General features: G+C 29.5%; 1 protein-coding gene across 37 annotated transcripts in view; it reads right to left on the minus strand.

The window, feature by feature from the left end:
• The window catches only part of Rims2 (regulating synaptic membrane exocytosis 2), a 586,271-nt gene that overhangs the window by 253,675 nt on the left and 320,509 nt on the right, over positions 1–12,087 (minus strand). For 31 of the 37 annotated variants that reach the window (XM_077801030.1, XM_077801026.1, XM_077801047.1 and 28 more), the window contains one exon: positions 4,287–4,417. In XM_077801030.1, the coding sequence (XP_077657156.1) occupies positions 4,287–4,417 (131 nt within the window). Of the gene's footprint in view, positions 1–4,286; positions 4,418–7,819; positions 7,868–12,087 lie in introns of all 37 variants that reach the window. The other 6 variants (XM_077801029.1, XM_077801043.1, XM_077801028.1 and 3 more) reach the window with 1 other exon arrangement.

The following is a 12,087-nucleotide window of genomic DNA, read 5'->3' on the forward strand; positions in this document are numbered from 1 at the left end:
ATATATATCCCCCCTATGGTATATCTCCATCCTCTTTGGAGATCACTATTCTATTTATTAAGGAGGATCAAAACTGTATAGAAATAGAGAAAATCATCTAGGAAGTAAACTTTAAACTAGGGGAGCTTATTTAAAATGAGAAGTAGACAAAAAAATGAACTCTAATTAGAATAATATTAACGCTTCAAATTCTCTCAGCACAGCACTGTTCTAAGAATGCTGCTGTTATGGTTTAGATCTTAAATGTCCCCCAAAAGCACAATGTTAAAAGCTTGGTACCTTGTTGATGGCCTATCGGTGGTGGAAATTGTGGGAGGCAGGGCTTAGGTGGAAGACTTGAGCTCATTAAGGGAATGACCTTGAATGGGATTTGGGGATTCTGGCTGCTGGTCCCCCACCCTGCTCCTTCCTAGCCACCATGAGGTAAGCAGCTCTGCTCAAAGACGCACTCCCTGTCATGATGTTCTCTCTTACCACAGGCCCAAAGTGACAGGACCAAGTGACCATATACTGAAACCATAACCAAAACATATCTTTCCTCCTTTTAAGTTGTTTAGCTCAGACATTTTGTCACAGCACAGAAAGCTGAGTAATGCAGCTAGGAAATAAATAGGACAAAGAACAAAGAAAGGCTAAACATCTCTGAAAAAACAGAAGTTACACAACTTCTTTTAGGAATATTAAGTTTTAATATAGATTTGACTTGCATAATAAAATTATGTATTTCCAGAGCATTATATGTAACATGAGAGAAAGCTGCCTTTAGGTACACTGATAATGAATTTGTTAACACACACAACACACACACACACACACACACACACACACACACAGAAAAGATAATATACAATTTTGAAAGCACTGTATGAAACTAAATTTGCAAACCCACCTAGATTTTATTGCTATACATGAAAAAGAAGTCATATTATATATACATATATATATGTATATATAGGATGTAAGAATAACTAAATAAAAGGAATGCATGTTAAGCATCACTAATACAAAAATATAATATATGAAATGCTCCAAAATCCATTCTGTTTTGAATTTTGACATGATGCCACAAATGGACAATTCCACACCAAAATTATTGTAAATATTGTACAGAATGACCTTCAGGCTATGTGTACAAAGCTTATAGGAAATTTAAATGAAATTTTGTATTTAGACTTTGGTCATATTCCCAAGATGACTCTTATATATATGCAAATATTCAAAAAAATTTGAAAAATTCTGATATCTGAAACACTCCTGATCCCAAGCATTTTTGGATAAGGGATACTCAACTTGTAATAACAAAGACAATGATTAATGCTCTTTCTCCCCGCTTCCTTCGTTTAAATTGTTAACAAATGTTCATCTGGCATCCACATAAATTCCATCCATGAAAGAACGAATTTTGAGACCTTGTCAAAAGACATAGTTCCTACCAAGAAGACCAGGAAGGAAATATTTAATACGAGCTGACTATCTAATTTAAATGGTTTACACTAAAATCTGAAAGGAGGGGAGAATAAGCCAAGAACTTTCTTTTAAAGAACTGAAAAGAGCTCTCAAAGAATGACCATTTTATAAGGGATTTCTTTAATGGGTAGAAAGGGAAAAAGATAATTTCTAAATTTCCCTACAAATCTAACCTCTATTATTACAATTCAATAGAGCTATTTAGTATATGCCCAAGCACCAATTCATAAAAAGAACCATGAAAAAAATAACTTTATTTTCAGCAAGTTAAAAACAATGAGTTTTACTTTCTTTTAGATTTATAATCAAAGCCTCCAGAATCATATCATGATATAAAGTCAAGCACTGAAAAAGTGCTAAAACTACTTAAAAACCAAAATCAGTTAGGATCTATGAAGATGTTCAAGACAGCAGTTACAGATTTTTAAAGATGCTAAGCCTATAGTTAAAATTTTGTAAAAATAAAAAGAGCCTAAAGCCTTTTTTATTTATCTTTATGCAATCAGCACTTTTGCTTTCCATTTGACTTAATAATAGCATGTTTTTTATGTGGTGTTTGAAAGAAAGAAATATACATTGTTAACCAAATTTACTTCAAGATATTAGAAAGAGTGCATAGTATTCCCAGTTATTTTTTATAGCACTAGTAAGTTATGCACTGTAGTAATTTTCTAATAGCTCAACTGAGATTCTAGAGTAGATTTCTTTGTGTAGCTTCATTTGCTCCTCCACAAAACCTTACCAACAACAACAACAAAAAAAAGCATGAATTGTTTTCTATGTTCATCTGTTCAAGCATTTCTCTCTAAAATATTGCCAGGAAAAGTGAAATTTATAACCAAAGCACAAATATTCCTTTATTTATGTTTAGTGTTTATAAATTGTGTCAACAGCGGAAAAAAAAGTTGACAGGATAAGTTAACTGTCAACAATAATGTTTCTAAGTTAAGCAGAGAATTCTTTAGAAATAAAACCCTAATACAATGCATTCAACAAAGACAGCTACAAAATTTACCTAACAATTATCAAAGACCTGATAAACTAACAAAGAATTCAGATGAGATATAATCTCAGAAAAAAAATTTCAAGTGTCTCTCAAATTCCTTGATATCAGAACTGGGGCTGGGGCTCAGCAGTAGCACTTGCCTGACATGTGTGAGGCACTGGGTTCAATTCTCAGCACTGCATATAAATAAAAAACAAATAAATAAAGGTCTATCAACAACAACAAATTTTTTTTTAATTCCTTGAAATTAAAAAAAAGAGAAAACAATGCTATATTTAGAATATAAGGGACTGGATAAGGAGGAATACCTCACCATTTTAACTTCTATCTGCTCAGAAAGAAGGAAGAGAGGTTGTATAATAAGTGAAAAATAAAAATTTTTAAAAAAGGCAAATCAAAAAAGAAATTCAATAATTTGATAGAAGTTTGCCATCTTTAAAAAAAATGTTTCTCTTTAAAGATTTGAATTAGTAGAAACGAAAGTCATGTATGTGTATAAAAACATGATAATGTAGCACTTCCTGTACATTTTTATCATGGCATATCAACAATGCTTAGGGTAACAAATCCTACTACTGTAAGAAGTCATGTGACTTCACTACCAGGATGATAGGCTAATCTGGCTGTGACATCTGGCATTCACCTGAAGTCTAGACTTATATGAAGCTATGAAGTCTAGGCTCTAATTACGAATGTCCTTTTGTCTCTTACAGTTCAACATATATCTCTCTCCAAAAGATAATCTAATTGGTTAGAGAACAATTTTCTTCAAGTAAACTTTATAAAGTAAAATTATATGGCAAATAGTTTCTAATAACCAGATGTTGTGGCACCTTGATATGTTATGAGGAATTTGTTTTACAATTCTCACTTCAAAATATATATCAAATAAACCATAAGGATTTTATTAATCATTTACTTTCTTTTGTCCTTTTCTTTGCTGAGATTGTTGTTCAGATGATACTTTGACATACAAATGAACCCTAATGAACTTTCTATTTGAACTAAAAAGAAAATTAGAATCTGAAAAGGTATGAACATGTTTAGGATCACATCTGTGTGCAGCCACTTCTGACCTGAGAAAAATGACCTGCTCTTGAGAGCACTCTGCCTTGGAAACCAGGGGAGGCAATAGCTGAGGAAAGGGTAATTAGTATCATTACATTCTCCTTGTTTTAATGATCCCAACTGCACAGACCCGTTCATTTTTACATGCCTAAAATCAAAAAGATTAGATTATTTTGATATTCCTCTAATTCTAAACCTCTATTTAAATGGAGGCAGACAATATCATTTATGTTGACTAAAATCAAAACAAATAATACTTGAAGAAACTGAAACTGAGTCTAGTGGGTTTCCTTGTTAATATGGGGTAATGAAATGCACTTGTTAATTTTGTGGAATAGAGTGAAACAATATCATGTAATAGGAGGTATAAATTGTAGACAAATATGAATATTTTTAGGATCATTTCCAACTTTTGTCTCTAGAGTTTGGATAAAAATTTGACTTTGAGGGTTATAAATTTTCATGAATTTGATAAATAAATACATGTTATTCAAAAACAATTCACACATGCTTAAAATAAATATTTAATAATATATAATGCATATTTAATACACATTTAAGAATAATCTCAAATACTTGATTGGCATTATTCTGATTACTAAGAATGATTATGTTTATGTTAGATTTCAAAAGTATCTGACTGGTATAATACAAAAACACAAATAATATAGAATTAAAACACTCATTTGTTATTAATATTTTCCCACTTATTTCCGAGAATATCTATTTTATTTCATATCCCTACCTTCTGTCTGGAAGAAAGTAAATTTTAACATAAGGATTCCTTGGTCGCCCATCTTCCCGAGAGGGGAGATCCTTTGCTCCCAGAATTGTAACTATTAATTGGTGACCAACCTTGTCAAACCATAGTTTTATCTGAAAAGCAAAAATATTCATTTATCAGCTCAAACATGTACTGCCAATACATGTTTACATTTCTAATATCTTCACACCATTGTCTTACACTAACATTAACACAAAATATAAATTTCATTTAAGTAAAATATAAAATAAAAGAATATATTATAATAACATCAATGAATAAAAGAATTTGTTCATATATTTTGTTTTAATTGATAAATCACTCAGACTGCTTATAATCCTAATTCTTTATTAATATTCACATAATAATTATACTATCATAATTAAAGAGCAATATGATCAATGCTCTGTTTTCTAAGCAAGAATCATTATAGTTCATTTTGTTTTCCCTATAATGAGTTTAGAATAAATCCTCAAAACGAATTGAGAAGATAGTAAGTTATTTATGTGATATTCATGGGGTATTTTCAAGTAAATGTTTCATGTTATTCCACAGCAAGACATTTCAAAGATTGAGCAAAGAGGATTTAATAGTAGCTTTGGTCAATTGATTCCTCCAGTTCACATTTAAAGCTTTAATAATTTTTTATTTTTTTTTTACTTTTTCATACATAAAGGTCCTTTGTCTTTAGTGAAGCAAATGCATCACATCCTTAGAATAATAAGATTTCACTTTATAACATGTGATAAGAAAATGTGAATAATATCACTGTGCCATAATTAGGGATTGGAACTTCACATCCAGTGTTGAATTCATTTCACGTAACAGGTATCATCTTCACACACATAATTCACACCTTCACACCTAAATAGCTGATTCTATTATATCAAGATCTATGATAACTATGGCTCTGATCCACATCTTGGTTCAGAACTCAGTACATCTCTGACCAATATCTTGAAACTGAAAAGGAACCAAAAATTTGAAACTTGAGAATTACAGGTAAAAATAAATTCTGATCATATCTGGAACACTGGTAGTTCAGTTCCAATTCCACCATGGCTTTCCTGAGTGCCTCACTTCATATTCTAGATAACAAGAGACTAAGCAACTTTTAGCAGAGATATACTAACAGCCCAAAAGAGTAGAGAAAATAATATCTAACCCTTTTATTTTTCTAAAAAGAATTAGTCCTCTTATAGGAATAAGAGTAAGAAATATCCAAATTTTAAAAATTAATTACTAGTTTTTATATTCATTCTATTGTCTTTATGATTAATACAGGTATTATCTTCCTATTGTACAGCAATTTTTTTTTAAGAGTTTCTAAGTTCAAAACTCAGACCTTAAAAAATGTTTATCAAAGTCTGGCTAACAAACTCCTACAGTAGTATTATCTGACTTATTTATTTAAAAGTTATAAATTTCTGTGCCCACCTTCAGCTATTCTATCAGAATGGGGCCTTGGAATTTACATTTTAATTAGTCCTCCTAGTGAACCTTAAGATAACTAAAATTTGAGAACCACTGCCTTATGCAAAGGAATCAACAACCTGAAGGAAAAAGTCTCCAGTGAAGGAGAAAAAGTTCAAACATCTGCATGTCTAACAATATAAAAATACAGATACATAAGTATGGGTGGAGTGAAGAGTTAAATATTCTTTTGGCAAATGCCATGAGAAGAAAACAAATAAAAAATAAATGCAGAAATGCTTCACTGTATATGAAATGAAAGAGATGTAGATAGTGTCACAGTTCCTCTAAAATGTGTGACTAAGATCACATTAATAATTATTATGTTCTTTATTTTTCACTAGTAATAAAAGAGTTTATGGCTTTATTCTTTCAAGATATTAAAAATCCTTCTCAAAGGATCATAACATGAATATTGACACCTCAAAGAAAAAAGGATTTTGAAATGTTAAAATAAACAATTTTCCAATAAACTTTAAAATTTAAAAACATAGACAATATTTATCATTATGAGACTGAGCTCAAAATTATGTGAACAAATTATTGATTATTGTGAAAAATTTTCAAAGGCTTAAGACTAAGCACTTGTTACCATCTTCAGAGGCAATAATTTTGCTCAAAAATCATTAAACAGTTGAGATACATTTCATAAATCTCATAAAGAGTATTCTTTTCATATTTCCTCATGCCATGGAAAAAACAAAAAAAATCACTAATATCATTCAATTCTCATACAAACCAATATTAGGATATGGCATTCATATTTTCATAATGGTCTTTTATAGTTATTTAAATTGTACTTTCCAAGTATATTCTATTAAAATAATTTAGGTAGGAAACAAGTAAATTTTAATTCTACTCATTATTTAATCAAAATTGCACCTTTTTATATGCTGTCTTACACTGGATATTTGATAGCCCTAATTTTCATTTATATTGTAGGACTTAAACTAAAAATTTAAGTTTTTAATAGACATCCAGTTCAAATATTTCACTAGTTAGCTAATTGTATCATATTCTTAAATTTCTGATTTGTACTCTTAAAAAATGATTAAAATATAGCTCTTGATTTCCCCAAATATAACAAATATATTTTCACAATTCTAGTACTGAAAATTTTCATGCTCAATTAATTTCTTTAATAAAATCTTGGTATCCTTCTAATTGTTCAATTTGATTATCATCCCAGCTTTACCATGTAACAGTTTTTAATTTTTCTAAGTAGAAGCTAAACAGTACATAAGTATTTTATACTGCCATATTAACTAAAATAATTTTGATCTCTAAAATTTAAACAAAGTAACTATTATTGAAAATCAGCAAATTCTTAAAAACATGCAGCAAAGCAAGGAAGGCATAATACTACTTTTAAAAAATACTATATTGACATTATTTTACCATATAAAGGTTTCCTAGAGAAAACAGGCAAACAACTTGTACCCAAATATTACAATAAATTAAATGGAATGATATAATATAAACAAAATAAGCCAAACACATTTCAGTTGGATTTGGATTTTGTTCTTTCAAAGTAATGTTCTTTCCAAAAGTTGAACCTTGTATACAGTATGCATATAATTCACATTTTAAATAAGGTACAAATGTATTTGCCAATCTCCCCAAGGAGTCATTGCTTGGAAAATGCAAGAGAATGTAGATGTTAAGTAATATAATGAATGATTTAAAGAGACAGCAATCTTAGTGTAACAAAGAAAAATATCAACAGTATAAAACTGTTATTTCTATAATGTTACATATTTAACTGAAATATACAATAAATCTATATTAAATGCCACTTTGAAACCTAAAAGTTTTATTTTATCATATAAAATCACTAACAGAGATTGTCTCTTTAAATTTTTATTCAGTATTCTAATCCCCATGCAGAAGTTTTACAAGCTGGCTCATCAAATGATTTGAAAGTCAATAATATGACTTGGAGCAACATACCAAAACAAGTTTTCCTACTACGCATTTTCCAAAAACATACAAATAAGGGATAAAACACAATTTAATTTCTATCAGGCAGACAAGGCCTTTACCTGAACCCTAGGAACAAAAGGCGTTGTTCTTCTACTAAGGCTTTGGCTCTGGTAAGCAAAATTAAAGAAAAAAGCAATAAAACAAAACCAAAAAGGACAACACGCTGGAACTAAAAGACCAAAAGTAAAAATAAAGACATAGAACTATCCCTTAAATACAATATTTTCATGACAACTTACTTTTTTTAAATTAAATAATTCTAATAAGTAAATTAATATTGATAAATGTTAAGATACATTAAAACTATACAAACTATTATATTTATTTAATCAGGATTTTAAAATGTAGTCAACATAACGGGAATTAAGATAAAATAACATGTTTGGGCCTGTATATTCTGAAAGAATGATTGTAAATATAACCCAGGAATCAAAAAATTCAGATTTTACTCTTACTCTTACATACTACAGGCCTTGGTATCCATAGAGGTTTGTTCCAGGACACAGCAAATAACAAAACCCATTGATCCTCAAGTTTCTTATGAAAAATGTCATACACACACCCTCCCTTATGCTTTAAATCATCTCTGAATTGCCTATAATACCTGAAACAATGTAACTACTATATAAATAGTTATTATACTGTATTTTGGGGAAAATAATGATATGACAAAAGCCTGAACATGTGTAGTACAGGTTTTTTTTAATACTTTTCATTCACAGTTTAACCTGTGGATACAAAATACATGGATATGGAGGGTCAACTGTACCTAGGAAAAAAGTGTAGTCCAAAAAGAAGTTAGATTAAAAAAAGTATTATAGAATTATTATTGAAAAAGTCATCTGTGGAAGTAATTGTGGAACTTTTCCAAAATGATGTAAATTTAACCATACAAAAAAATTTAGCCAACTTGGTTTTAGAATTTCTTTAACAAACAACAAATAAAAAAGCACATTAAGATAAAAGTGTGCTGGGATGCACATAATTGATGATTCACATTTTAAGAATCTATACCAGTTTCTAGTACTAAACACTATCTTCAGACATTTAGTGTTTATAATTGGAGACATTATTATTTATTACTAATCATGCTGATTAATGACAATATCTCATCACTACTGTCTATACAGGTCTTAATATTTTTTCAAGCCTTTAATGACAACTTTTTGCAAGTTTATTGGCTCCCATTACCAACAACGCTAGTTGTTATTATCCCCAATTTTGCAGATGAGGAAACAAAGACATAAAAAAAGATATAGATATACTTGCCTGTACTCAAAACACAAGATAATGTAAAGACAGGAAGTGGAGTCCCGTTCTGATTAAAAACATTCTATTTCAAATTCTTAGAATAAAATTTCTTTTCTTTACTGACTTTTTTTTTTTTTTTTTGCTTTCATTTTGAAACCATTCCCAAAAGATACCACAATAATCAGAATCCAGGCATGTCAATGCCAGGCATGTCAATGGTCAAATCAAGACCAAAACTAGATGTGTATCTTTGGATTTGAAAATGGATTTTAAGACATTTAATTCTGCTTTTCTCACCAGGATTCCATCCCATTCCTCATATTTCTTACAGATGTCTCTCTTGTCTCCTTCTTTCAAGTTATAAATAGTTAAAAGCTTCTTTCTATCTTTTCCACTGCTACACGGAAACAGTGAGGAATAGGTGGACTATTGCCCAATTCAACTATCATTGGACAGATGCTATTTAAGATATAAACCTAAAACCCAAAGAAAAGCAGACATTTAATTATGAGTCATATCTCCCCCCTCCCTCCAAAGACCAAAGTCTCAAATCCAAGCTATCTTCCTTTTCATATGGCCATATGGCCATAGGAAGAATTACTCAGATGCGGAGTGTGTTTATGATATCTGTCTGCATATCCTGGGCAGATAATTCTTTAGCAAATGGAAGAAGGGGTATATGAAATTCACAGAGATTAACTAGACATGCTGAACAAATGGACTACCAAGGTACTCAAGAAATGCATTTTATTTTCCTTGGCTTTCCACCTATTTTGCTCTAACCAAATATATCAAGATAATGAAATATTTTGGAAGAAAATATTACTTCAAAAAACCAAAATTTTACTTTAAAAGGAATAGTATTTGAAATAAATTAATCCTTTAAACATTTTTCTACTTCTAAAATGATTTCAGTCTGACAATTCACAGATTTCTGAAGTTAGCCTTTTTAAAATGAATCTTCACCCAGGCATCCATACATTAAAGTGACTGTAAAAATACATTTAGAATTTGGTGGGTTTTAATTCAAGTGAAATTCATAAAATATACAATGAACCATTTTAAAATATACAATTCAGTGGCAATCATTGAGTTTCTGATGCTATGGAATAATCACCATTCCCTAGTTTCAAACCTTTTTCATCACTCACCAGAAAAATGCTCTGTATTTTAATCACTCCTCATTCCCCTGTCTCACCATCCCGCCACTGAGCACTTTCTATCTCTATGGAGTCTAGGTATCTCAGATAGGAATAATGAAGTACTTGTGCTGCTTTGTAATTGATAATTATTATTAATTCATTTATTTCAAGCATGAAAGATGTAATGTTTATTACAATTCTGGCTCCATATAAATGAAAGATTTTAATTTGTACACCATGATCTATTTTGCATTTTTTGTCACTTCTGTACCCCTATCTTGTCTTTCATGCAATACTTCCAGAATAACAGTTATGACAATGAATTATAAAAGATTAAAATTCAGAGGAAAAACTTTATAGAACATTTTTTTAAAGGCTCCAAGTTTCCAAGAGGATATAAAAGGCACACAACTACTCTGAAGTTACTTATTACCACTAAATGATAATATAAAATGGATATTTACAATATTTACTAAAAATAAAGTCACAAAAATATTAAAGTAACTTGTGGAAACTCTGCAACCATAAATCAATCATAGAATCCATATTAAAAATTTTTAAATTGTCAATAGAATCAATTTCTGAGTTCCTATAGAAAGGATTCTGAATCTTTTCTCACTTTAAAAAAAAACAAAAGTTTTATTTTACCTTAAAATTAGACAAAGACTATAGATTAATTTTAAAATATTAAGATTTATAATGATAATCTTCTGAAGGCATAAACTGCTAAATTCTAAAACACATATTTTTTTAAAAAGAATGACAACAAAAGAGTGCTGTCACGGAAAAGGCTAACATATAGTCCAAGTGACATAAACCTGAACTCAAGCTGATTTTTTCACAAAATACATTAATGACACTTTCACACTTATACCCTAAAATACTGGCAGTCACATGATAAGTCTGTAGAGAAAATAAGTTGTATACAATTTTTTTTAAAAAAAATGGACTGGAGCATAAACATGTAAACAAGAAATTTTATATGTATATTTTCTATTTGAGAAAATATCAGTCCATGAACTAACAAATATATTAGAAAGGTCAGCCCACATACTATACAAATTATCTTTTTTTCTCAAGCATTAGCAATTCATGATTTTGTAAGTTTGGTATAGGGCCAAGTAAAATCCCACTGAAAGAAAAAAAAATCCAAAGATAAAATGTAAGAAAACAGAAATGTAATGTTGCCTTGAGACTTTCAAGAACTTGCCCTAGGAATAATATTAGTAGTACTAATAGTAGTATTTCTGACCCTGGGTGTTTTTTAAATAGATGACTGGACATTGATTTGTTTAAAAAAATTGTAGAAAAATTTGGAATAGACTTCAATAATCTTAAATTTTTACATTATACTTCATATTATTGTTATTTTACTTCAGGAAAGTTATTCTCACAAAATAAATTGGCCCCAGCAAAATTATGCAAGATTTAGATTCAAGGATTTCCATGGCATCAATATTTATGATAATGAAAATTTGAAATCAGCAATATAAAACAAATCATATGATATTACATGATATATGAATTAAACTTAAAATGAAGTACTAAATATCTACAATATAATTTTATCAGAAATTTTTTAAAGAATATATTTTTTTGTTTAACATTTTTTTTGTTTTTTGTTTTTTTTGTTTTGTTTTTTGTTGTTGTTGTTTATGTGGTGCTGAGGATCAAACCCAGGGCCTCGCACACAGTGCTCTACCGCTGAGCCACAACTCCAACCCAATTTTATCAGAAATTTTTAAGCTGAGAAAAAGTTTATAATATGCTATTACATAAAAAAGGTGTACAACAGGATGTACAAATTTATTATTTTTATTTAAAGATTTATATATTGTGACTGGTTAAATGATGGTATCAGAATTATAGGTGATTTTTATTTTTTATTTAATTTTTTATATTTTCTACCTATCTATAATAAATAGGTATTATGT

Source organism: Urocitellus parryii, chromosome 7 (genome assembly GCF_045843805.1).
Source record: "Urocitellus parryii isolate mUroPar1 chromosome 7, mUroPar1.hap1, whole genome shotgun sequence".
NCBI lineage: Eukaryota > Metazoa > Chordata > Mammalia > Rodentia > Sciuridae > Urocitellus > Urocitellus parryii.